This window comes from Cimex lectularius, unplaced genomic scaffold, assembly GCF_000648675.2.
Source record: "Cimex lectularius strain Harlan isolate CLEC.00 unplaced genomic scaffold, Clec_2.1 scaffold257, whole genome shotgun sequence".
Lineage (NCBI taxonomy): Eukaryota > Metazoa > Arthropoda > Insecta > Hemiptera > Cimicidae > Cimex > Cimex lectularius.
Genome location: NW_019392829.1, coordinates 79271 through 107003, shown reverse-complemented (window position 1 = coordinate 107003; position 27733 = coordinate 79271). Strand labels below are relative to the sequence as shown.

The window sequence follows — 27733 nt, the reverse complement described above, 5'->3', positions numbered from 1 at the left end:
TAGCCGAAGGTCGTGGGTTCGAATCCCGCTCCTTACACTGACTTTTTATCTCAACCAAAACCTTAATTAATTGAAAAGTTATTTATAATAACCAATAATAATTTATCAAATCTTTCATGCATCTTACAGTCTGCATGAGCGTTCACCATCTGCGGAATGTTTAAGTTAATGGTAAACAACCGATTGTCCCTTTGCTACAGACATGAAAAGAGATGTGTTGGTTTTCTTTAAAATTTCGTCGTGAGTTAGAAAGTGAAAAGGCGTCCTCTTCACATTGAACATTTCCGGTCGTGATCCATCAACTGACGAGGCAGGTGGAAAGTACCGAAGTGAATTAAAACAGAAAACTGATTGAAAGGGCTTATTCAATATCCAAAAACTTCAGAGATCCATTAAAGCGAAAAATAAGCTGTATTAAAATATTGATAGAACCATCAATTGCATTATATATTTTATTGATCGGCCGCTTTCAGAAATTCTCGTTTAAATTTTTTTCTGGAACTCTTTCTTATTCATTTCTTCATTTGGACCAAAATTATTTGTTCAGATATAATTAATATATTAATGAAATATTAGTAAAGAGTTTTTATGTTCCTTTTTCTCAATTAATTAAGTTGGGTGCTGAATTTGACAGTTTTCAATTGTACCAGTTGACTTAGAGAAAATCATAAGTACTAAATAAAATAAATAAGAATAAAACACAATCCAGGTCACTAATGTTACAAAAATAATATCCAATGCGACGAGGAAAACAATTATTGGTTATATATATATTTTTTTAATGAATTTAGTTTAGCACTGATGATATTTATTATATTAACATTAATAAAATACAACACTGTTGATGTGAAGATTGTGCAAACAGGATGTTGAAGAAACCAACTATTGTATATAACCCTACACATTGTTTTTCACAATTTTATGAAACATTGTTGGGTTAGAATTAGGAACAATGTTATGATTAATGTTAAGGTTATGGTTAGGGTAAGGAAGCGTTATGGACAAGGTTACATATCCATGAGTCAATGTTTTTCGAAGGGAAGAAAATCCGCGAATGCGAGGCGCAAGTTTTATCTGATGATGCCCAGTTCTTTGACTCTTTTTTTTAAATCTTGTGTTAAGAGTTTAGGAGTTTTCAAAAGTGTGTACATTTCTAATGCTTCTTTTCGGAAATTGTTGTTTGGATTTTTGAGTAGACTAGAGCAGACTGTCACAGCCCTCTGAATAGTCATGAGAACCTGATCTAAACGAACTTTTCGTTCGAACGAACACTAGGTTAGGATAAAGGTTAGGTTAAGTAAGATCAGGGTAACGTTATGGTTAACGTTAGGCACGGGCTGATCTCGGTACGGTGGGCTTAGGGTTAGGGACGGATTAGGTTAATTTAGGTAGGGTTATGGATAGTTTTTTGATTAGGGTTAGGGGCGGTCAGGGTTACGGTTAAGGTTAGGTCACATATTCAGGATTCAATGCTTTTCAGTGAAGCTGAGAAAATTTTCAAGTTCGAAGTTTAATCAGCCAATTTACTACATTTTTAATTTATAATTATCAAAGGAGATTTAAAAATCATGAAAGGGTGATCGTTGGTTCACCGAGTAGCATACCCAGATGTGATTTATTTAATTAAAGTAGGGAGAGCATTTTTATTTTTATTTTTTTATGTTTTATTTATTTTTGATTAAATTCACTAGTTTCGTGGTCCGCTTGACCAATTAATATCTTACAATTAATTAAGGTTTTCAGTTGAGATAAAAAGGGTTCCGTGGCCATTTCATTTGTCGCCGAGAATCAAATTGATTACACGACATTTGAAAAATGGCAAAAAGGAGGGAAAATTCAAAAGGTGTGGTTGAGATGGGAGGTTGATGTCCGAGTGGATTGAGGTCACGATAGCTCAAGTGGTAGAGCATCGGCGTATCAAGACGAAGATCGTGGGTTCGAATCCCGCTCGTGCCATTGACTTTTTTATCTCAACTAAAAACCTTAATTAATTGTAAGTTTATTTTTTATGTTAAGAAAGAAGTCTTCTGTTGTGTCTAGTTGATCGACTAAGTGACATTTAAATTAAAGTGTGATGGAATTTATAAGCGTGAAATTGTAACAATTTTGTTAGCGGAATCTTTTCGAGTAGGTAACTACCACTTCGACATTCCAGTAGTACTGGAGTGAATGGTATGAAGACTATTTGTGAGAAGTCAAATTTCAACACCCGGCATCAAATACAATTATGCAATATAATTTTATTTAAATATAGACAAAATTTATGAAATGATTGCTTGTAATAGCCTTAACAAACAAAATCTTTCACTTTTTTGAGAAATTTTGTTAAACTTAGGTTATTTTTGTTTTAATAGAAAAAAATTGAATAAAGGCTGAGATTTGAAAAAGAAATCACAGAATAATTCATAAACGGCAGACTTATGTTTTCATTAAAAAAAGATTGACAAAAGTGGTACCAAATGACAATGAATGTCAATTTTCATACCAACAGACCCAATGTGTTTAACCCAATTGTGACATCTAGTTACAAAATGGTCAATGTTGTTACGAGAAATGGGGCATCAAATGACCTAACAAGTGATGTAACATGTGGAACATGGTTTCATGCATAGATCGGCCGCGTGTGAAAAAGCCTGTCTCCTTCAGAAACGAAACGTTTGGACAGCAATCCACTGTGTAAAGTGTCGCGGCTATCGTCAATATTTTATCGAGATCTATTATATTTAATTTGAAACTGTAACATGTCCGTTAGGCTATAAATAATGTTATGTTATTTAATGGATTCCTGGTTGAATAAAAGGAAAGAGCCAAAGGACTGAAGATATCAATAAACCTTGCAAATTGGGATTGGACGAGCTCTTTTATAAAAGGAACAACGTCTTTGTGCTGTTTGATGTGGGGAAACTTTGGTCTAAAACATTTAAATTTGGTTTAGGTTGGATTGCTACTTTAAAATTAGCTTTAATCAAGGAAATAGTATCTCGACTGCTATTCCATGGTTTTGTTTTAAAACCGTGTTGTACTCCAATTTGTACATTTTCGAATGCAAAAAGCGTTTCTTATCTTTATGTTTATAAGAGGTGGTAGTCTGAAGATGTAAGGACTGAATGGATGCAGTAGACGCTTGATATTTTCGAAAATTTGTTGTTTTATATATCCAAAAGTGTTTGTCTGGTAGTCATATTTAAAACTGGATTTATTTTTTTATAAAGACCTTTTATATAAACACAAAATAACAAAATCTCACTGGCACTCTCGACACGACACGCAAGAATGGCACAATTACACAGAAGACAAACACTTTGAGTGAGTAGAAATACTTTACAAAATATATTTTGCATTGTATAAATTCACTTTTCCACATCTAAAATGTAATTGTTATATGTAAACAATGTTTGTAAATCCCAGGCCCTGAAGATGATCTCAATAAAGATCGAAACGTTGGCACGATAAAGAAAATGTTTTTCTGAAACCTACATCACACCAGACCGCATCTCACGATTTCTAAATGTTTTTTTTATAAAGAGTTTGTTTAGAAAACTCTTGGTTTGCAGGTTTGTATCGACAGTTTTGATTTTAACAGTCCAAACGCGTCGATGTTTACTCAACGATTGCTTTTCTTTTAATTATATTGTACGCATGTGAAATTTTTAATTTTAACTGATTTCTGTGCATAAGTTCAATTTATAAGAAATTAGTTCTTCACTAGCCTCACGACAGCGATAAGTCGATTTGTTAACGGATGTGATAAACCGTGGGTAAATTTTCTTTCAAGGTTTTATCGAACTAATTTCATGTATTTATACAAGGTAAATCAAGGTCTCTGAAAAATTCTTGAAAGGGTCATATTACTTCACCATTTGATCGGTCATGTTCACACTGAATTTACTTGTCTTGCTATAATATGAAACGGTTTTTTTTATAACCTTAGCAAATATATGTTTGGAAGTATTTATTTTTCTTCTAATGTCGATTAAAGTGGTTAAGGTTCACTTCTAGATTATGTGAGGTCCAGAAATTGTACTAAGGAGTTCCAATTGGGTTTGGTTTAAACGTACTCCCAATTATCTTAATCTGTAATCTGAACTTACTTATTCAAATGGCAAGGGCTTCCCAAATTTACAAATAGATTTCACCTAGTGAGCTTAGAATAGTTAGAAAAGGAATGGAAATTCTAGAGAGTCCATCTCAGTCTTTTGACCCAGTTTGCGCGTTCCTCTACAATTTAAAATTTATTTATTTATAATATAATATTTTAGCTTGCTGCCTAACTGATCGATTATTTTCTTGTCAGATCCTCTTTTGATTATTTCAAGCAGTCAAGGGGGTGGCGACTGTTTTTCGAAAGGATAACTGTTTTTTCCCATTTATTTGTTTAGAACCAATTTCACCCAATGGTTTTAAATTTAGGGACATTTTGTTTTTAGGAAATTCTCTGATTAGTGTACGAGATTCTAAAGTCTAAAATTCTACCGTAAGATCAGCGATTTGTCAAGATCATTTAGTTGTTAAAAGAAAGGCCAAAAGTTGCCATTTTTCGTTAATATTTTCTCAAAATCAATTTGGTCTATTACAACCAATTTTATTTTACATTATTTTTTTTGTTTTATACAAGATTCGTAGCTAGGGTGTTTGTAAAATAGTGATTCTTTAATTTTTGGCGATAACCTGAATTTGTACAAAATTTTACACTTTTTTACAAGAGTTTATCTCTACATTCCTCTGTGTCTTTTTACAAATATACAATTGTTTGTCTATTATGTTCTACAAAACACATAATACATTTTAAAAAACGGTTTCAATATGATGAAGAGTTTTAGAGAAAAGTATACCGAAATATGAAAAAATACAATTTTTCAGGAGAAAGGATTTTCTGGTCGAGCTCGAATTTTTCCTATTGCCGAACAAATTTACTCAATAAAAACTATAATTTTATTTTAAATTATTTTTCTTTGTTTACTACAAAATTTGTAGCTAGGGTGTTTGTAAAATAGTGTTTCTTTATTTTTTGGCGATAACTTGAATTTGTACCAAATTTTACACTTTTTTACAAGAGTTTATCCTTACAATCCTTTATGTCTTTTTAAAAATGTACAATTGTTTGTCTATTATTGTTCTACAAAACACATAATTCATTTTAAAAAACGGTTTCAATATGATGAAGAGTTTTAGAGAAAAGTATACCGAAATGTGGAAAAATACAATTTTTCAGGAGAACGATTTTCTGGTCGAGCTCGAATTTTTCCTATTGCCGAACAAATTTACTCCATAAAAACGTAACACCTATTACAGTAAGAAGTTCATAGACGATGTTTTAGTTTGGAAGGTAGTTTTTGACAAAAAAATATCCATAAAATACGAGGGATCTTCAAAAAGGTTATGGAATGGCCAATTGCAAATTCATAAAGGCAAGATAGACCACTTGATTTTCCAAAAATTGCAGTTTCATTACGTGCAAAAGGTTTTAATTTAATGCAAAAAATATATATAAAATCAGTTGCATATTAAGATACTAAAAACGGTCGCTATCCTCTTAAAGACGTGTAATTCCGCTTGAAAGTGAATTTTTCTCCTTTCTAATTTCTCCCCCTCGCTGAGAGGCTGTTTCATTTTTGGCTTCCTATCTAACAGTATAACAAAAAGTGCTTTGGGAATTAATTAATTTATTTATAATTACTCCGTTAATGCCAAATCAGGCATACTGAGGAGGTTGATTTTATATATGCACATAAAGCAAAAATAACCGACTATGTAGTAGATGGCCAAATCTTCGAGGTATTCTGCAGCAGCAATTTTTCCTAGTAAAACTTGCACTTTGTATTCCAATTATCACTTAGGCATGATTTTAATAATCCCGCGACTGATTGGGTCCGACTGGGATGTAGGTTTATATTTCCTTAAAAAGATATTTACTGGCATGTGAAAATTTAGGCGAAGAAGAAAACAGAACACCCAAATAATTTAAATTCTTTACGAAAGCAATGCAATCACTTCCGCGCATAAATTTTTTTATCAAGAGAGCTACCAAATCTAGTGAATACCAAAGCCGCTATTTTTTTAGGATTAGTCAAAAAGCTATTTGCAAAATATTTATTAAGTTAATTTTTCTTGAGATTTGAACTAAGAAAGTGATGACAACACAAAATTTGCGTACATAGATAAATGAAAATCATTACTTGCATATAATGATAATCTGATTGTAAAAAGTTGCTTGATGTTGTAGACGAGGAGGGAAAATAATAAAGGACATTACTTCTCCCTGTAATACCACTTCAGATACCGGAATTCCTATGAAGCTTTGAGCTTTAATTTAATCTACCATATTTGTCACTACCAGTTGCTCTACAGTTAAATTAGTCTATTTAGACGTTTTTCAACTCAATTTTTGTTTACAGTTTTTTCTATATTGTAAAATATTATTTGATTAATCTAGATTACATTGGTTCTGAACTAAGTGAAAATGTTAAAAGTGGAGATGAACGAACAGTCAACTTATATACAGGGTGTTCAGCTACTCGTGTTACAAACTTTGCCTGTAGGTTCTACATTCAAAATGGAAGAAAAAGTCCTAATTAACTATGGTCTGAATCAGCAGTTTCGGAGTTATTCCGCTTTTTCTTATTTTTTAAGATTTCACGATCTTGCTTCAAATAAACAACGATAACTTCAAAACTAAAAGGTTTTGGACAAATCCGTTGATACCATTGAAAACTACGTTAAATTTCCAATAAGATGCGATCAGTACTAAACTTGTACACGTCCGTGAAATAAGCGATTTAGTAGCGAGACTTCAAAAAAAAATTGATGTTGAAAAAATTACTAAGGTGATTTTAAACTACTATTTTCATACCTAAAGACCAGCAAATTTCAGCACACGTATTCCATTTAATACCCTTTTTAGTAGTGCAATTACTTTTTTTTATTACTTTTTTCAAAGATGAAGAAATTGATGGAGGAAAGGAAAAAAACCACCTTACCATTTTTTTTTTGACCAACGGTTTTTCCTTTCCTTTATCAATTTTTTTATCTTTAGACAAATTAATTTAAAAAAAGTAATTGCACTTCTAAAAAGTATATTAAATGGAGTGCGTTTTCTGAAATTTGCTGGTTTCTAGGGTGGAAATACCATAGTAAGTTGAAAAACAAATAAAATATAATTAAAAAAATAATAATATATATTTTTCAAAGTTCTCGCTACTAAAACGCTTATTTCACGAACACATTTACCAGTTTAGTATTGATCACATCTCATTGGAAATTTAACGTAGTTTTCAATGGTATCAACGAATTTGTCCAAAACCTTTTAGTTTTTGAGTTATCATTGTCTATTTGAAGCAGGGTCGTGAAATCTTCAAAATTCAGAAAAAGAGGAAGAACTCCAAAACTATAGAAATTCGGAACATAATTAATTAGGACTTTTTGGTTCCATTTTGAATGTAGAATCTACTGGCAAAGTTTATAAACGAGTAGCCGAACACCCTATATTATAATACAATAGTAGTAAATAGTCTATAAGTGTACGATTTTTGAACTTGATTGTTCCATAGACATTCTTCGTCCTAGACCTGCTCAAATTCAAAGATAATTTTATATTGCCTGGCAAATATTTCGAAATAAACGAGATCCAAGAAAACTTTCAAAAGATTAAACTCCAGTTTTTCTTTTTTTTTCAAATTATTACTATTATTTAGCATTCTTTTCAAATTAAATATTTCGCGAAAAAATATATAATTTGAAATTATTTTATCTATATGCCTTCTTCATGGAATGGTTATTTTACCTATTGATTGCTATTGTTGATATACAAAAAAGGCGAAAACCATTCCTCCTGATATATCGACCCAGATCCCAGACAATTAATGAAACGTGTTTGGTAGTTTATGGATTATTCCACCAATGTTGTCGATGAATAGGATTAAAAAAAGCAGTAAAGTACAGCACGTACGACTCCTCCACTAAAAAGGATGTGATCGATTGAATCTTTTTCATAACCCAGAAACATTCGACCTATCTAAATTTAAATAACAAAAGTCTTTAGAAATAGACAAATTGTACTGTTAGCAACCCATCCATGTTACATAAAAAAAATGTTCGATGTCAAACAGTTTGAGAAAGGTAACTGGTAAAATTAATCTTTCTCAGTTAACTCCTCTAGTCCATTGGACGCAATTGTAAAAGTCCAAAGATTCATTGAGCCTCGGTGGCCGCAACTGTTAAGGTGATCATTAGTGTAAGGTAAAGGTCCCGGGTTCGAATCCAGCGGCCCCAGATTCCGACAGGCAAATGGGTTTTTTCATAAACACCTACACTCCCAGAGTTGGTATATCGTCAAAAAATAAATAAGTACTTTCAATTAATTAAGGTTTTTAGTTGAGATAAAGAAGTCAGTGTCACGAGCAGGATTCGAACCCACGATCTTCGGCTGGATACGCCGCTGCTCTACCACTTGAGCTATCCTGACTTCGATCCACTCGGACACTAACCCATCTCAACCCAACCTTTCGAATCCCACTTGTGACACTGACTTTTTTTATCTCAACTAAAAACCTTAATTAATTGAAATATATTAATTGGTCAAGCGGACCACGAAAACTAGTGAATAAATAAGTACGTTTACATGATATTTATGCCAGATAAAAATCGGGGCTAATGTAAACAGTAAAGAATTTATGTCAGAGATATATATTTCATCCACTAGATATTTATGTCATCACTTCTATACCAGCAGATGTAAACACCGGTTAGTTTTAAATTCAACGTTTTCGACACTTGTCGCAGAAGTTGGCCATTCGTCTACTTTTCTGCCATGCAATAAGTGTCGCGTAAATTTGGAGACAAAAAAAAGAGTGGTTTAATTCTAAAATTTAAATCTAAAAAAAATTAAAATTACAATTTTTATTTAACAGTAGTACCTGCTTACCAGATTCTAAAAATAGCAAAGGTACTGCAAGTGGATCTGTTACACTAATAGCTTTTTTGAATTTGGTATCTTGCTTTGATATAAGAGGACCAATTTTACAAGCTGTAGACAACACTAATAACTTACTCACCAGGGGCATAAATGTTACCCTATGCTGGATCAAAGGACACTCTGGAATAAGGGAAAACGAGAAAGTTGATCGCTTTGCAAAGGAAGTGGTCATTGACGGTGAGTGGTGCGATTACGCAATGATCAAAAGTGACTGCCAACGTGTACTGAATCATAGGTGGATTTTGGATTGGCAAGAGTTCCATAATTCTGCTGATGGAGAAGTAGATTTCCTTTGGTGCCGAAAGAACCGTGGTTTCAAGGTGTCAGGGCACCTCTCTAGAATACGAAGCAACCATGGTCTGGTCAGAATCGGGCTTAAGGAGTCCCCCAATTGTGCAACATGCGGCTACCAGAAGATTTAAACCATATAGTAATGGAATGTCCAAGGTTTGAAAACGCAAGAGGTAAACTGCTAAAAGGTATTGATGTCCTAACCGGTCCGGACAGACCTTACTCTCTTGAGACGATGGTGGCCTCGTAGAACAAGGAAGTGTATGCGCTGCTATTTTGGTTTCTGAAGGCATCTAATCTGAAAATATAACTTTAGATCTGCAAGATGAACTTTTGTGGTAACTTACCAATAAATGGAAGTATGGGGGGGGAGACGTCGGGTCTCGGCGCCTTATTTACTCGGTCCTCTCTCCATCAATAAAAACTGCATGGCTAATGCCTTAAGGCAAAGTAAAAAAAAATTTACAAGCAAGCTTTTCAAAATCTGCGGGTTTCACTCTTCAAAAGAAAATTGAATACTCTTCAATACTGAACTCAGACATTAATTGATTTTAAGCACCCACTTTTTCACGTCTCAAAACCCGGTCTCGAACCCATCTAGGACTTTTTTCTTCCTTTTTGTTTTTAAAATTTTGCGTCTCAATTTCAAGATAAAATCAACAGTGAGCAGAATGAATGAGATAGAAGTAAATAGGGCACGATTGTACACAAAAATCTATCGTGGTTGCAAAAGGGTCATATATTTCCATGTTATAAATTTCTAGTAGTTTCTATCAGTATGTAAACAGTCAAAGCGATTTTCTGTCACTCGACATATATTTCCGGACAAAATGTATACTGAGGTCTATTTGAAAATAAAGCTTCGACCTGTGGAATAAAATATTATAGTAATTGGTTGACTATTGTGTTTTCTGTTTTATTTTTAAAAATTAAAGAATCTGAATTAAGTAGCTTTCAGTGAAAAAAATGGTATTGCTTCAAAGTGTAGATGGTGAAGAAAAATCAGTTCTACTATTCTGAACCGAAAAAACAACTACTTAAACAAGCTTCAATGAGGTATACTTTTAAAAGAAGAGTTTAATATTTTACATAATGTATATATTGTATTTTGGCGATGCTTTCTTAAGAGCTAAAGCCCGTAATGGATGGCTGGCACTGCCTGTCACCATTTTCGTATTGACTTCGACTACACCTCAGTCTGGATAGTGTTGGCCGAATGCGGATCCGTGAAGGGTAAACAGGGTCGAAATCATGGGAAATACGGAAAGCAATGTGACAAGTGGTGTCAAGAAGCAGGCGGACACCTCTTCAATTAAAATCTACAAACTGGTCGACTTGAAAGGTAAAAGGGCTCGTCGCCGACGCTCGGAAATTAGATTTCTGTCCCTTGTTCGTTCAGCTTTCCGGCCATGGAGGCGGGGTGAAATGGAATCAGTTCAGCAATATTATTTCCCACTTGTCGTCCGGTGGTTAAAAGCAAAAGGAAATTGTATCAATTCATTTGCTGCTTAAATTTAACCATGATCAAAACGTTACATTTTTAAAAATTAAGTTTTAATATTTAAAAAACTAACTTTTAAAATCGAATTCAATTATACAAAGAACATTTTATATTTTATAAATTATCAGGTTCTTCAGATATTTAATTTACCAAAATGACTTTTCATTAATGAACTGCTCAAAAATGAATAGGAGTATTGCCAATTTTGTAGTATTTACTTTCCCTAGCATTTTTATTTTATTTTTATTTTAAATTGCATTAAAATGTATTAGAAATTTTTAAGTTTTTTACTGAAGGAAAATTTAATTAAAGGATTTTGAAAAATAACAAAACAAAAGATTTTAATTCCATAATTTTGTTTATTGGACACATAATTTTCTTTAAACAATTAATGCCATGTCTAATGACCTCTGTTTGCTAAAACCTCTGTGCAGGTATTCAGCATATTGCTAACAATGTTGTCACTGATTTCATGAGGAATTTCACTCCAAAGACGTTGCAACGCTGCACCCAGTCAGGTGCAACTGGCTATGGATGGTGATTGAAAAGCCTTCTTTGCAACACATCCCATATGTGCTCGATGTGATAGAGGTCTGGAGACTATGAGGAGGGCAGAGGGGAAATTCCCAGGTTTTCTAAACGATGATGAACAACTCTACCTCTATGACGTCTGGCATAGTCTTCCAGAAATCGAAAATCCCTGCCAATGATATCCCTGGTTTGAGGGATGTATTCCTTGATAATTTCTTGGACATAACGGACTGCGGTGAGGTTGCCTCCAACAATATGGCGTCCAATTCGTCCTCCAGTGTAAATCCCAGCACAGAACTATTACACTGCCTCCTTCAAACTGCACTGAAGGGAGCATGAACTGGAGCATCATATGCAGCTCCTGTTCTTGGTAAACTCTTTGGTGCCTGCTATAACTATACAGGCAGAAATGTGTCTAATCAGTAAACATAACAGCATTCCAAATGGTGTTCTCTTCTAGGTGCTCGCTGCACCATATTCTCCTGAGTTGCTCATAGCAGGCTGACGCTGCAGGGATATGATGTGAGGCCAACTTCCCATAAACGATTATGAATCATTTGTGTTGATAATGGCCTTGCCAAAACATCTTGTCCTTTAATTAGAATCTGCCAAGCAGTATGGAAATGGTTCCATCTTGCTGCAATGACAATATTTCTGTCCTCCCTTAGAGTCATAATGCGCTAAGACACCTAGGCCTCCTATTGGCACTTCCAGTCTTGCAGAATTGGGCTAAAGCCTGGGAGACCACGCTCTGAGTAATGCCAACTGCTTCTGCGATATCCATTTGTCAGAGACCTCGATGACTCATTCTTGTGAACTTCTGGTTCTATATATTATCTTTCCATGGTTAAAGAGAATACAACTGGACAAAAATGGAGAAAAGAAGAAAAGCTGTTTGTTTACAAAATATTCATTTTTACTATTCTTAACTAAATCCATTATTAAAAATGAGATTTAACATTTGTTTGTTTTTGGTTTATTGTTTTTATTTACTTATTTATCCAACTAGCAAGAATATGTCAGTTAATTTAGTTAAAATTAATAGAATAAAAATAAATTGCAAATTCATTTTTGAGTAGTTTATTTACACACTCAAAAAAAAAAAAAAAACTGCTTCTCATATTTTGTTGTTTGTTTCAAATTATATAGTAGAATTAACGCTGAGTGTTGATCTGCAGTCAGTGAACTTATGCTGAACTGGCACAATACACCGAAAAATCTTTCAATGATATATATTAAAATTTAATTAACAATTTTCTATACTACATGATTTTTCAGAGTTTTGGTGAATTTTCTTTCAAACCATCAAAATTAAATGATTTTTATTAACACACATGAATTTCTGATCTCGTTTAATTTGGTTTACATTAACAATAATAGGTTGTTATTAATATAATGATAAAAATACATGTAGTTGGAAATGAACAACAAATACGGGTATCCAATATTTTTGTCTTTGCTTATACATTTTCTTTTCAAATTTTTTTTTTTAACACAATTCATTTATTAAAACTGATCAAATGCAACCATCTTTTAATTTTACACTGGCTAATAAATAAAATAATAATAAATACACTTATGTCCATTCATTAGTGTCATATTTACCCAGCTGAATGGTTTGGTTCTCTCAATATGTTGCCGACAATAAACCCTAAGTGTGCCGGTGTTTTTGAAAAAAAAAAAAAATTGTAAGTATGTCGGGGTCTGCTGGATTCGAACCCGGGACCTTTACCTTACAGTGATGAGCACCGTGTCAACGCCTAAACCATTGCGGTCACCGATGCCCCCCAGTTAGTAGGCTGTTGTTTGGTGTATAGGTGTATAGTATATAACACATTTCTTAGTATTTTATTTTGAAATGATTGTACTTGGTAATATTACTTCTTTTGGTACAGCCCCAGAGTTGTACAATTTGCATATAGGTTTAAAAATATGATTATAAATCATGATTTTTGATAAACAGCAATTCCTTTCAAGCAATCAATAAGGTTGTCGGTATTTGAAATCATTCTTTCCAATTAATTTTTTACCTTATGTCAGCCTGAAATATTTTACTGAATTCTAAGATTGTACTACGTTATCCTTGAAGATTATTTGTTTGTATACTAATTGGCTATTTGTGAAGTTAATTTGTTTATTTTGATCTTCTAAGTATCTGTCCAGTCATGAATGCCAATGATTGTCATTGTCAGTTTGTTGATGTGTTGATACATTTTTCCACTGAGAGGGGCAACTGTGGTCATTATCCTGAACTTTTACAATTGCAGCTTCTAAGTCAAGAGGCAGGAATGAAAAGTAAATTTGAGAGTTATCTGCTTAAAGGTGATGGAAGCAATATTTTATGGATTTTGGGAAGTCAATAATGCAATAGTATAAAGTAATGTGTAAAATAATTTTCTTAAAGTGCTATGTTTCTTTCAATTTTACATGTTTGTTATTTTGTAATTATTAGTGCCTAATTATTGTGTCTGTTAGTGTCTAAGGATTCTCTTTATTAATTTTTTGGCCATCATCTTCTCATAATTTATAAAAATAAATTCATTATTGCTTTTGAAAAAGAAGGAACAAAGTATAACATGCTTGTAGATAAGGGGTAATAAATCGAATAAATAAAGATTAATATTTAACAAATTGATTTTTTAGGAGGAGGCCTGCTTGTCGAACTGATGAAAAGGGCTGCACAGACTAAGCAGTACGCAGAACTGGATCATGCAATAAAAACAAAAGTTGAGCCATTTCTTTACAACAAGGGTAAAGGGAAGTTAATACCAATAAGCCAGCTTGTTCTCATGAGGAACAAAGAGAGACCAAGACACAAAATGGTACATCACGATATACTATAAACTTTTGGTTTGGATTTCACGATTCCAAAAATTTTGCATTGTTTATTGGTTCTTTTGACTTTTGATTTTAAAATCTTTCTGAACTTTGACAGTTGCCGCCTTTAAAAAATTTGGAAAATCCGGACGATTACGATATCGAATCTTATCCCGCCCCAGAGATAAAAGACGAAGATAAAGTTGGTGAGTTTTCTGTTTGGATTTTGGATTGTTTTGAATAGCATATTTATTGTTCTTTTCTTGAAGACATGTCAAAATACAGAGATGTCTGTTGGGATTTGAAAGAAAGGGGTGCAGTCGGTGAAACGATTCTACACCTTTGTCTTCTTAATGCAACTTCAATCCATGCTGATCTAGCCAAACGACTATTGCGATTCTACCCTAAGCTTATTAATGACGTATATATGTCTGATGAATATTATGGTGTCTACCATTTATGTTTATTATTCTGGGCATATTTGTAATCATTTATAAATATTTTTAATTTTTTTTCAAGGTGAAAATGTTCTTCATATTGCAATTGTCAATGAAGATCCTGCAATGGTTAAATTTCTCCTTGACAGCGGTGTTGATTTTCATGAAAGATGTATTGGCAATTTTATGTGTCCTGAAGATCAGAAAGCCTCCCGGACAGATTCCTTAGAACATGAATATGTCAACTTGTCTCCTTTCACCAATTATGAAGGGTAAAAATCATTTTTTTTTAATTGATAATTTTTTAAAGTTTTGTCTTATAGGTATGTCTATTGGGGTGAATATCCGTTATCATTTGCCGCATGTCTTGGCCAAGAGGAATGCTACAGGCTGATGCTAGCAAGGGGTGCGAATCCAAACAATCAAGACACAAATGGAAACACAGTACTTCACATGCTAATTATCTACTCGAAGCTTGTAAGTCCGAGTTGATCATTCTCAACAAAATAATACAAACAATTTTAATTTTCAGCCTACATTTGACATGGCGTATGAAGTAGGTGGCGATTTATCAATTAGGAATATACAAAATTTAACGCCACTCACACTGGCTGCAAAACTGGCAAGGATTGAGTTATTTTTTCATATATTAAACATAGAAAGAGAAATTTATTGGCAAATAGGTAAGAAAAAATAGACATACCAAAAATTTTGTAAAAAGGACATAAAATTTATTGTCTCAATGCACTAAACTATAAAAACCTAGAATGTTGGAAGAATAATAGAACAAATGTAAATGATTGGTTTTACCTAAGTGTGTAATTTTGATGTACATAATATATATTAGTAAAAAAAGGCTGCATATTTTTTCAATACTCATGTTCAAGTTTAAAGCAATGGTAAAAAAAGTGTAAAAAATATTTTTTTTATATTGTTAAACAATAAATTTGTATCAAATTTACATGAAAACAAATTTGGATTGTGCCTGAAGGCTAAATAACAACATGAAAGTTATAATTAACAAAACACATAATGAAAAGGTCTGCATACAATACAAAATTTGTGACAAAATTATTATCATGTGAAATTAATAATGAGAGAAGCCTCCTTTATTTTCGAGTACTTCATGAAGTCAGTTTTTCATTGAAGATACTAACTTTTTGGCCAGACAGAATTGAGATTTGGCCATTCTTTTTTGACTTGTCAGATATTTTTTGTGCCACGAGTTTTCAATCTTTTCTTGATTTCTTCCCAGAGATTTTCAATAGGGTTAAGGTTTGGTGGTTGTGGGGGTAGTTTTAGTAGGCAGGGAGTGTTGTACAATAATCACACAATGTTGTGAGTTGGATCTTCAGGAGGTCAAATGACGGATGAATTTAAAGAAACAAGGAAAGAGCTTCTGGGTACAGCCGAGCTTTCGGAGGATGGCAATGTAAATCGCCGAAAGCTCGGCTGAACCCAGAAGCTCTTTCCTTGTTTCTTTAAATTCATCCGTCATTTGACCTCCTGTAGATCCAACTCACAGCATCATATCCTGCAGGTCGATAACCTCAACTTCATCCTAATCACACAATGTTTTGGGTCGTCTTATTAGAAAACAAAATTTACAAGAAGTACAATTTTCTGGGCACTGGGCTTTAAATTTACTCTAAGAATATCTATATAAACATTTTGGACCGTGATTCCCTTAATAACTTTTAATTTTCCAATCCTTGATGATGCCATACACCCCTATACTATTATCTGTCCCCTGTCTGCTTCACTGTTTTACAATTTTTTTTTTTTTAATTTCACAGCTTCATTTTTTTACACACTAACATTCCCATCAGTAAAGGAAGCATTAAATTTTGACTAAACTCTCTTTTTTCTATTAACTTCACCGATGTAGGGTTTTTTAAGGGGAAAACCACATTTTTTAATGATATTATGAACTGCTTGAAGAGTTACATGAATCCCTATGAGGAAGGGGCATTAATAGAAGACCACCAGTTCATGAAGATGAATAATTTGCTCATGATGTCTCTAGTTTCTTTGGCCACCCCAATCGGTGCTTATTTTCCAAACTTTTTTTTTTTTTTTTTTTTTTTTTTTTTTTTTTTTTTTTTTTTTTATACTAATTTGTACAGTAGATCAAAAATTTCAAATTTTNTTCATACGTGTGATGAGTTGGATAATAATTTGTACAGTAGATCAACTTTTGCGAACAATTTTCCAAGATTACGGTGTTGCAATGTTAATCACCTCCTAATTTCAACTAGCACCTCGATTATAATAAAATATTTATAAGATTATTGCCTTTTACGGTTGATTTTTAAATATTACTAATTAAATTTGAAAATAAAAAGAGATATGAATAGTTTATGGTTGTTGAAAAGGAATTAAACCAAAGGTGTATTAAAGCTTATATTCCATAAACAAATGTTTCATCGTTAAATTTTTTTTAAATATTTAATATCCATTTTTCAATCCAAAACATACAAATATAAAGTTTTTCTTAGTTGTATACTACATAACAAATAATTTCTTTTTATTTCAAAATGAAAAAATATTGTTTTAGGGGTGTATGCAGACTTCTTTTACTAACTCCAGACTATTGATATTTTTTTACCAATCTGCTTGTAAAAAAGATTCACATGCATTAATATAATCGGTTTAAAATTGTATATTTACCTTGGAATTTGAGATTAGTAGCTTTTCACTAATCATCTTTAAAATCACCATCAGAAGTTCATTTACAAGTAACATCTATTCTACATGTTACGAATATATTGTTAATCTAATAAATTTATTAACTAAAACATAAATTGATCTTAACAAAATATTTATTTCACAAAGAACAGATTTTTTTAAAAACAATTATTTCTGGGGGAGGGGTTCAGTTGAAAGGCTTAATTGATTTAATACTTGTAAGTAAAGATGTTAATCCTTTGTACTTTGGGTTAAATTTGTACGATGTCAATATCAGATAACTGGCAAGAATGTATCCAGCTAAAACAAAGGCACGATTGAATGTGAAAATGCTTCCGATTGATGAGTGTTTGGCTGAAAGAATTTTCTCCGGTTTGAGTTTCGACGGTGTTTTTGCATATATCAGCAGGTACCTGAGTTGTATGAGATGCGTGTCTGTCACACAGTAATATTTATTTTCTTGTGACTCTGCGCTTTCATTGCCAGTATCTGCATCGGTGTAGCAAATAACATCAGGATGATTTACTATAAATTCAACAATGATCGCTGTTTGTAGTTCGACACCAAATACACTCTTCCCCCATACCCATTTAGGAGAAGAATTATCCAAACAAGATTTCAAGTTGTTTGTCAGATAAACGCCAAACCCTTTTGGTCCGTTGATTTTTTGAAAAGGGTACAACCCGACACTGGTCAATGAATGCAGTTGTTCCACCTCACCGCAATAAAACGCAAACTTTGTTTCCAGTTCCGATTTGCCAGCCATCAATTTTTCCTTTGTTGCCATCCACTGTAAATGGTTTGGGGACGTCTTATTGACCATTGCTCTAAATATGTAATTGGGCAAAATTTCATATGGTTGAAATGACTCGACTTTCTGCAAGATTTCTGGAAATTCTTGTGGTCTAACATCGACATACCTAGGCCCTGGTAATCTGAGAAGCCAATGGATTACACTTATAACGTGCTTATTTATATCATCAGAGTCCTCTTCCAAATTTTTCCGAAGCAGTGCCAAAGGAGGAATCTGGCTGTTTAACAAGAGCAAACACTGGAGACCCTCAAAGGAAGCTTCAACAATATGCTCTGGAAATGGCTTGAGATGACCTGCATTACAAGCTGCGATATACATGGATATTTTCAAATCTAAAACATCTAGATCCTTCTGCAAGACTTGCAGAATATCCTTTGCCTTCAATTCGTAATTAACACACGGTTGAAGCTTCGCCATTAGTTCGTGTTCTGTTAAACAGTTTTTCTTGGAGTTTAAATTGTCTTGTAGCAAAACATTCTCCGGTAACATCTGAAAGCTTTGTGTTCCTTCCACCAAGTCACTTGTGCTTTCGTGTGGTGTAGTTGCCAGCTCCTCGCCTCTTTCTGCAGCCTCAGTTTCCAATTCCATTTGCATACTTGCTACAGAACAATATTAAAATCATCGTGTTGTGTATGAAATATTTTTAAAAATTTAAACAGTACGGTACTTACAACTTTATTAATTTCGTTCTGTAGTTGAGTTTTCAGCCAAACAATTGCATCTTTCTTTTTATTTTGGAAGTAGTTAACCCAAAATAATTTATTGCTTTTTCTGTCTAATTCTAAAACTGCATTAAATAAATTACTATGGCAATCAAAGAAAATTAATCAATTAGCAACATATGATTATTAATGGCTACTGAAATACTATGAAAAGTATTTAATGTCTTATTGTTGGATTAAATTTCTGATTTATTATTAATAAAACTACATCATAATAATTTTAAACAATTAATTAAACTTTTAAGGTAGTATAACGTGTGCGGCTTATCCCCTTTCGCAAATTGACACAATAGATATTGAAACTGGGAACATAAGCAAAAATTCAGCTCTTAACCTTGTGGTTTTTGGGGTAATAAAAAAAATACATTTTCTAACTGATCTATGATATGCTAATGATTAAACATTTGATTATGTGTTTAAGGAAAAAGATGAACATTTAGAATTAATGGATGGTGTTTTAATTGACTTGTTGAATGCAAAATGGAATGCATTTGTTAAAAACAGGTTTGGAATATTGTTTTTACGGCTGAGTAAATAAATTTTAATATTAAATTTTTTTTAAGGTTTTACAGACAGTTTTTTCTTTTTCTTTTTTATTTTTTGATATCGTTAGTGTGTTTTACACTCCGGCCAGGACCATTACCGCCTAAGCCAATCGAGGCTACAAGTCGACCAAATACAACGGTAGACGCTCTTAATACGACTGATTTGGACATGTATTCTACATTAGATTATACAAGCACTCCCATGTGGGATACAAGTTTGGAAAACAATGATTCAACCGATACTAAGCTTACAGAGCCGAAAATAGGACTAATAGACCTCGAGAGCCCTGGACCGATTGTGAATCTTGACGAAACCGAGAACAAGCAGTTGTGCTTGGACGGCCTCATCAAATCTTCATGTAAACAACCATCTGGAGTTATGAAAGGAAAAAGCGCAAAAAATACAGATGTGTATTTCAACATGTCATTCCAGTTACATCGTGTAAGTACAATGATTTGTTAACAAACAACAGTTGGTTTTTGCATGCATTTTTTTTATTATTTTATTTTAAAAGGGAAGGGTTGAAGAATGGTGGGACGATTGGGGGAAGTGCCGGCTCCTTCAAATGACAACTCTTGAAGAAATGGTGCGCCTTGCTGCTGAATTCCTTCTTGAAATTGGTGCCCTCCTGTACATAATCGCTGCTCTCAGGGAAGCAAGATTTTTAGGGTGGAGCATGTTTGTTGAAAATCTGGTATACCATAATTTATAAAAGACTCTTTATCTCTATATATTTAATTTATTTGTATTGTTAGATGACTGCTCCATCACGTGTGATGTTTCTTTTCTCCTGTGTTTTAATGTTGTGCATGCCTTTTCTGAGGTTTTCGTGCAATGAAGAAGTTGAGGATATAATGTCTGTCGTTATAATGCTTACCACAGCTCCATATTTTTTATTTTTCTGCAGGTAAATCATAATGTAATTAAAATTACTATTATTTATAATTTATAAGATTATTTTTCTAGAGGTTTTAAAACTGTCGGTCCATTCGTGGTAATGATTTATAGAATGATCATGGGTGATTTGCTCAGATTTGCCACTATTTACTTAGTATTTGTTATGGGTTTTGCTCAAGGTATGTTTATGTTTTTTTTCTTATTTAAAATTATTGGGTAATAATGAATATAAAATTTTACAGCTTACTATATAATATTTTTATCTTTTGATAATCCTAACACTCCAGAAGGGGTTGATGATTCTGTAAGTAATCCAATACCGAATCCTGTTGAAGCAGTGATGGCAATGTTTTTCATGTCAATGACAAGTTTTGGAGATTATTATCCTGCCTTAGAAAGGACAGACCATGAATTCGGGGCCAAGGTTTTTAAAAATATTTTTATATGGAAAATTAATCTATATATAAATTACTGTAGGGTTGTAATTAGTGAGGAAGCCAGTCAGAGCTTCAAAAGCAGTCCAAAGAAAATAAATTTATGTCGCTCAAATTCACTAATTGCAATTCAACACTGAAGAAATACTGATTGAAAACAAGAAAAAAGTTACAGAAGTCATTTTTATATAATTTATTTGCTCATCCATTCCAGCTATGTTTTGTAATATATATGGCAATTGTGGCAATTCTCCTTGTAAACATGTTAATCGCGATGATGGGCAACACCTACCAAAAGATTGCAGAGACCAGGAATGAATGGCAGAGACAGGTTTGTACCTAAACAAATAAGGGATTTTTTTAAATTATTTATTTAATTATTTATTTAGTGGGCAAGAATTGTGTTGGTTGTTGAAAGAGGTGTGAGCCCGTCTGAGAGATTGACAAAGCTAATGTGGTATTCTCAACCTATGTCCGACGGGAGGCGTGCATTAGTACTCAGGCTTAACCAATCGGTATATATTATACAAAATTCACTTTAAAACTTGAATAATATCCATTTCTTTGGTTATCAGGAGGAGGACAAAGAAGAAATGAAAGAGATTTTAGAGATGAAGCGCGTTCACAATCGCATGGTGCAAAAGCGCAAGCAGAGAGAATTGGAAAAAAATCAGCGCGTTGATTTAGAGAAAGAAAAAATTGAACAGAAGCTCATGTCGTCCAACAACTTACTAGACTTAAATACACCAGCTATGGAAAAGAAAAGAAAAGAAATTGAAGCGTTTAATAAAAGTCTAATGTGACATTCCAACTCAGACCAAATAATTTTTAAAATTTATTTTAAAATGGCTGTGATATATGAAAAAACAATATGAACTAAATTAACACATTTTAAGGATAGTAATTCTTTATAATTGAGAATTAATTATAGAACAGCTTTATTGTTATTCAAATAAAGTATTAAAGATCTCAGGCAAGATGGTGCTTTTCAAAAGTTAATGTTGAAGTTTATTGACAATCACTTTCAAGCACACGGTTTTAGTTAAACAAAAACTTACTTGCAGGACTTCCAAGACAGAATTTATTAGAAACTGTAATAAAGTAATTTTAATGTATGTAGTCGTTTTAATTCATATTTTAATAAAAACTGCATGAAATGTTTAAGTGAGGTTAAAAAATAACCCTAGTTGCATTTTATGGCTCATTAAATCGTTATTGACATGAAATAATGTGGGGTATAAATCTATAGCTTCATTGTCTCTGGTGATTCTGGTTTTATGTGTCAGATATATTTCAACATGTTACAATCTTCAATTTGGCTTGTGTTACATTCACTGTTGTAAATCAGTCCGTAGAAGTGACAAATGAGCAATTTATCAACTGATTGATAATCCCCAGTCTTGTCAGCATATTCTCACTTTATATTACTGTCATAAATCTGAACAACCAACTGTTCATACTTGGCTAAAAACTTAAAGAAAAGAGACAAATGATTTGTTCATAATTCCTGATTGTTATTATTACACAATATTTGTGTCTTTGGTTTGTAAAAAGTTAAAAAACTATCTGAAAACAATTATTATTCCCAACAACTGGCTTCTGTACTGGATCCACAGTAACCAATTTTCTTATGTATCAAAATTATATTTTGGATGCTATATTTGATTGTTGTCAATTGATTCTGTATAAGTAGATTTTCACAAGGCCATTGAAAAAATTGAACTTAACATACTTATTGAGAAGTTAGAATGGAAAAAACGTTTATATTAAATCTTACTTCAATATCTGGAACTATACAGTTTTGGTTGCATATTTATTTATCTGAATGCACCCCAACAGTTAAAATCAAGTCTTTTAGATAATTTCCCTTTTATCTGGTGTGTCACAAGACTCCCATCTTGGTTCTTTTTTCTTTCTATTCTTCATTAATGTTATTCACCTTGTTCTATGTACAAGTTTCTTCTGTTCGCTGATAACCTAAAATTATATACAAAAATTTCTTTAAAAATCTTTCCTACGTTCCAAACTAATAAACTGTACCTTCCTAGTTCCCTAGTTCAGTGCAATTGTCTCAAATCTTTCTCAGAAGTATTAGGTCATTGACTGTTGTTGCTACAATTTCATTCCCTAAGTTTTTCTGTTAGGTTAAATCTCCATTGAGCTGTTGCTTTGCATTTGAAGATATGGGTGGCTGGGTTTCTACCTACTCATTATATAGTCTGCAGAAGGGATCGTTATTATAAATCCCCATGTTATATAGATGTTTTCTCAGATGCTAGTGACCGGTTAATAGTCCTATCACTCCTCTAAGCCTGGCCTTTTCCAACTGCAGCAGAGAGATTGTGCTTAGAGATGGTTGTATTTGCATAGGTTTACTCCAGCACCATTAGAATTTGTCCACTTCTTTTGTGTTATTTGGATACATTCAGTGATGGACGATTCTGTACTTGTTTTTGTTATCCCAAGTTTAGGTTTGGGGCCTATTTATGGTCTTGCAGATCCTCCTCTGACCCATGTGTCTACTTTTTCATTACCCAAAGGCCCAGGCACCTAAGATATCATCAGGTTGTTGTGTTTCCCTAGTTTTTGGAGATTTTGGGTGCATTCACTGATTCGTTTTGATGTGATTTTTTTACATGCTAATGCTTTAATAGCTGCTTGGCTTGGAGGAGAAGTTGAAAGGTTGCATGTTTGCATGCATAATGTTGCCTATTAAAAGCCTATTATGGATTAGCCTGATGTGACCTATTCGCAATCTAGAGAGAATCACAAGTTCTTTTCTCTCAACTTCCTCAGTTAGCCATTCATGTACAACTGGCTTAATTTCTTTCATAATATCTCTACAGACATTCCACCTTGCCACCCACTTTTGTTTGATAATATTTTTAACATAAACGACTATATCATCTGGGTGGAGAGGAAATTGATCTTTGTGGATGGTTTGCAGTGTTCCTTGCCTGTTGATCAGCTTTCTCTCTCTCTCTCTCACTCTCTCTCTCTCTCTCTCTCTCTCTCTCTCACACACACACACACACACACACACACACATGCACATGCGCATGTAATATGTTATAATAATGTAACAAAAGAATAATAATATAATGAAATATTATAACTGCCCTCATAGTTCATTTTTAGGCTATATTTAACTAAATGAACTCAAAGCATAACAATTTTATTTAGTTAAATATGTACTATGTGGGCAGTTATAATATTTCATCATATTACTTTTCTTTTGTTACATTATTATATGTTATTATTATAGGCTTGTTTTGTATATATACATATTCAAAGCATAACAATTTTATTTAGTTAAATCTAGCCTAAATATGTACTATGTGGGCAGTTGTCATATTTTATCATATTATTATTTTTTTTGTTACATTATTATATGTTATTATTATAGGCTTGTTTATATATATATATATATATATATATATATATATATATATATACACACACATTTTTTTTAAATAATTCCAAATCATTATAACAGACAGTGTGTTTAATATTTGTGTTGTTTTATTTATTAGGATTTTATTGTCTTTTTCATTTATATCTTTTTGGGTGTAGAGTATAATGTTTTATTTTTTATTAATGTTGAAGTATTGTATTGTATACATGTATATTATATTTTTTTCATTCACTTTTGTGAATAAGAGTAGAGGGCGTGTTGTACATGTTGTGGCACTAGTGTCGAACGAGGGCATTAGGCAACTGGCGAAGGTAGCAGCGTGTGCTACTGTTTCTTGCTTTGTATCTCGTGTCACGTGGGATTCGACAATCGACATGACTAGGACGAAGATAGACAACAGGATCAGGATCCTGATAGAAAATGGGATCAAGCTGAACCACAGGACTATGTTCGTCGTCGTCGGTGACAAGGGCAGGGACCAAGTTATGATCTTGCACCACCTCCTCACCAAGGCGACTGTGAAGGCGAGACCTTCCGTCCTCTGGTGCTACAAGAAGGAGCTGGGCTTCACAAGCCACCGGAAGAGACGGATGAAGAAGGTCCAGAAGAAGATCAAAGGCGGGAAGATGAACATCAACGAGGACGATCCGTTCGAGCTGTTCGTCGCATCGACCAACATCAGGTATTGCTATTATTCCGAGACGCAGAAGATCCTCGGGCAGACGTTCGGCATGTGCGTCCTCCAGGACTTCGAAGCCATTACGCCAAACTTGCTGGCCAGGACGATAGAAACAGTGGAAGGTGGAGGTGTTGTCGTCTTGCTCCTGCGCTCATTGACATCATTGAAACAACTGTACACGATGTCGATGGATGTACATGAGAGGTACAGGACCGAAGCGCATCAAGACATCGTTGGCAGATTTAACGAAAGATTTTTGCTTTCTCTTTCATCGTGTCAGAGGTGTCTTGTTGTCGATGAGAAACTCAACGTCCTTCCGATATCCTCACATGTCTTTGAAATATCCTGCATGGAGGAGAAAGTGAAAACATACCATAATCCACAAGAGCTTGAGTCTTTAAAAGAAGCATTGAGAGACACTCAACCTGTCAGTAGTCTAGTGAATTGCTGTAAGACTTTAGATCAAGCGAAAGCCGTTTTGAAATTTATAGATGCAATAAGCGATAAGACTTTGAAATTCACCATATCCTTGACTGCGGCTCGAGGTCGGGGAAAGTCAGCAGCAATGGGCCTTGCTGTTGCGGGCGCGATTGCTTTCGGCTATTGTAACATTTTTGTAACTTCACCATCTCCGGACAATCTTAAAACTTTTTTTGAATTTGTTTTTAAAGGGTTTGATGCTCTGGGATACCAGGAACACATTGATTATGGTTTAGTGCAATCTTTAAACGCCGATCATAACAAAGCGTTGATTCGAGTCAATGTTTTTAAGACGAACAGGCAGACTATACAGTACATCAACCCTACAGATGCTGTTAAATTGAGCCATGCGGAATTATTGGTCATTGATGAAGCCGCTGCGATACCATTGCCTTTCGTGAAGGATATGTTTGGCCCTTATTTAATATTTTTATCATCTACGATTAATGGCTATGAAGGAACCGGAAGGTCTCTGTCCCTCAAGTTGCTACAAGAATTAAGAAATCAGTCAAAAAGTACAGAAGGCAGTAATTGGTCAGGAAGAACATTACAGGAAATAACACTAGACGAATCAATCAGATACAGTCCTAACGATTCGGTAGAACAATGGCTCACTGATTTATTATGCTTAAACGCCTGCAACACAGAACCGTCATGGAGCGGAATCCCACCGCCTACCGAGTGTGAACTCTATTACATAAATCGTGACACTTTATTTTGTTATCATAAAGCCTCGGAATCGTTTCTTCACAAAATAATGGCTTTGTATGTTTCGTCCCATTATAAAAATAGCCCTAATGACTTGCAGCTAATGTCAGACGCTCCAGCCCATCATTTATTCTGCCTTTTAGGCCCAGTAGATCCTAAACAGACAACTCTGCCAGAAGTGTTTTGTGTTATTCAAGTGTGCCTTGAAGGTCAGATATCTCAACAGTCTGTTGGTGATGCGATGTCACAGGGCAGGAAGCCGACTGGCGATTTGATACCCTGGACTGTTGCACAGCAGTTTCAGGATAATGATTTTCCTGCATTATCAGGACTGAGAATTGTCAGAATAGCGACTCATCCTGATTATCAATCCATGGGGTACGGATCGAGAGCATTGTCCTTATTGAAATCATACTACGAATTGAAGTTTCCTATTTTAGAAGAATCAAATGTTGAATTGGAAAAAACAAAGGATGATCAGTATAATGATTTATTAGAGGAAGAAATAGCACCGAGATCAAATTTGCCTCCGTTATTAATTAAACTGACAGAGCGCTCACCAGAGAAATTAGATTATTTAGGCGTTGCTTACGGACTGACTTCTCCTTTGCTTAAATTTTGGAAAAGGGCTGGTTTTATTCCAGTTTATCTCAGGCAGACCTCAAACGACCTTACAGGGGAGCATTCTTGCATTATGCTTAAAATTTTACAAACGTCTGAAAATAACTCACCTTGGCTTTTTCAATATTGGACTGATTTTAAAAGAAGATTCGTTTCTTTGCTTTCTTACCAGTTTAGAACTTTCACAACAACTTTAGGCCTCGGTGTATTAATGAATGAGAACTGCAGCCTGCCAAAGGAAACGATATCAAAAAATGTCTTAGATATATATCTGACCAAGTACGATTTGAAGAGGTTAGAGCTTTATTGCAACAATTTAGCCGATTATCATCTCATCATGGATTTGATGCCAACTGTAGCAAGGTTGTTCTTCCTCGATCAGTTAGGCCATACAAAATTCACCGCGGCACAGTCTGCGATTCTCCTTGGGCTGGGCCTGCAACACAAGACAGTCGATGACATTGCAAAAGAACTCGATTTGCCCACAACACAATTGCTCGGCCTTTTCAACCGATCGATGAGAAAGATCCAACAATATTTTCTGGGCATAACGGAACAAGAAGTAGTGAAAGACCTAGGACTCGACAACGTTAAAGAAAATGGCAAAGAAAACATGACTATCGAACCTCTGGCCGAAGAGCTTGATGCTGCGGATCGTGCTATGAAGAAGAAACAAAAGAAAGAAAAGAAAAAAGATGAGAAATCCTTTTTAGAACAATCCTACACGATTGAGAACGATGATGAAGATTGGGACAAAGCCTTGAATGGAAATGTCCCAAGCATTGTCTCGGTGAAGAGCAACAAACCGACCAATGTTCAAGAATTCCAACCACCAAAGAAGAAAAAGAAATTTAATAAAAAGTTTTAAAAAACATCTGTGAATATATATTTGTATATATTTTGACTATATGTAAAAATTATAATTTGTGCCTTTTTGTACAATAAATTATATTGTTTGTTTTATGATGTCTGTTTTCATTCACCTACAAAGAAATAGTGTTCTTTTAGTGTTTTATTTTTAATTTTAAACATGGAATTAAAACATACGTCTTATTCAAATTTGTTGTGAATATCAGATATTTCTGTGGTTTTTAAAAATAATAAAATAAACACATTATTAACAGTCATATTGCATGTTTTATGAATTTACACCCATCATCAGCAATATTGTATAGTATTAA

The 27733-nt window shown here is 33.7% G+C and overlaps 3 protein-coding genes across 3 annotated transcripts; 2 read left to right on the top strand and 1 right to left on the bottom strand.

Annotated features, from left to right (window-relative positions):
- Nucleotides 1-10489: 10489 nt before the first annotated feature.
- LOC106669014 (transient receptor potential cation channel subfamily V member 6) lies at nt 10490-21717 on the top strand. The gene is made up of 17 exons (XM_014398260.2): nt 10490-10604; nt 13938-14116; nt 14230-14317; nt 14381-14557; nt 14631-14820; nt 14872-15025; nt 15081-15231; nt 19018-19121; nt 19194-19276; nt 19336-19759; nt 19833-20012; nt 20074-20225; nt 20285-20394; nt 20458-20639; nt 20864-20980; nt 21039-21164; nt 21225-21717. The coding sequence occupies exons 1-17, from the start codon at nt 10514-10516 to the stop codon at nt 21450-21452; spliced, it is 2736 nt and encodes a 911-aa protein (XP_014253746.1). The 5' UTR covers nt 10490-10513; the 3' UTR covers nt 21453-21717.
- On the bottom strand, nt 17353-18846 carry LOC106669015. Its single transcript, XM_014398261.1, has 2 exons — nt 18722-18846; nt 17353-18649 (listed from the first exon to the last, which is right to left on the bottom strand). Exon 2 carries the CDS (start codon nt 18642-18644, stop codon nt 17424-17426), a length of 1221 nt encoding a protein of 406 aa, XP_014253747.1. The 5' UTR covers nt 18645-18649; nt 18722-18846; the 3' UTR covers nt 17353-17423.
- A 2596-nt stretch (nt 21718-24313) lies between the features above and the next one.
- LOC106669012 (RNA cytidine acetyltransferase) lies at nt 24314-27461 on the top strand. Its single transcript, XM_014398257.2, has one exon. It carries the CDS (start codon nt 24439-24441, stop codon nt 27418-27420), a length of 2982 nt encoding a protein of 993 aa, XP_014253743.2. The 5' UTR covers nt 24314-24438; the 3' UTR covers nt 27421-27461.
- The last annotated feature ends 272 nt before the right edge of the window (nt 27462-27733 follow it).

Coding starts and splice junctions, on each gene's coding strand:
- LOC106669014 (XM_014398260.2), top strand. CDS start 10,514: ATGGGAAATACGGAAAGCAATGTGACAAGTGGTGTCAAGAAGCAGGCG. Junction 19,122..19,193: donor TTAACCTTGTGGTTTTTGGG/GTAATAAAAAAA, acceptor TATGTGTTTAAG/GAAAAAGATGAACATTTAGA. Junction 20,226..20,284: donor TATTTTTTATTTTTCTGCAG/GTAAATCATAAT, acceptor TTATTTTTCTAG/AGGTTTTAAAACTGTCGGTC.
- LOC106669015 (XM_014398261.1), bottom strand. CDS start 18,644: ATGCAAATGGAATTGGAAACTGAGGCTGCAGAAAGAGGCGAGGAGCTG.
- LOC106669012 (XM_014398257.2), top strand. CDS start 24,439: ATGACTAGGACGAAGATAGACAACAGGATCAGGATCCTGATAGAAAAT.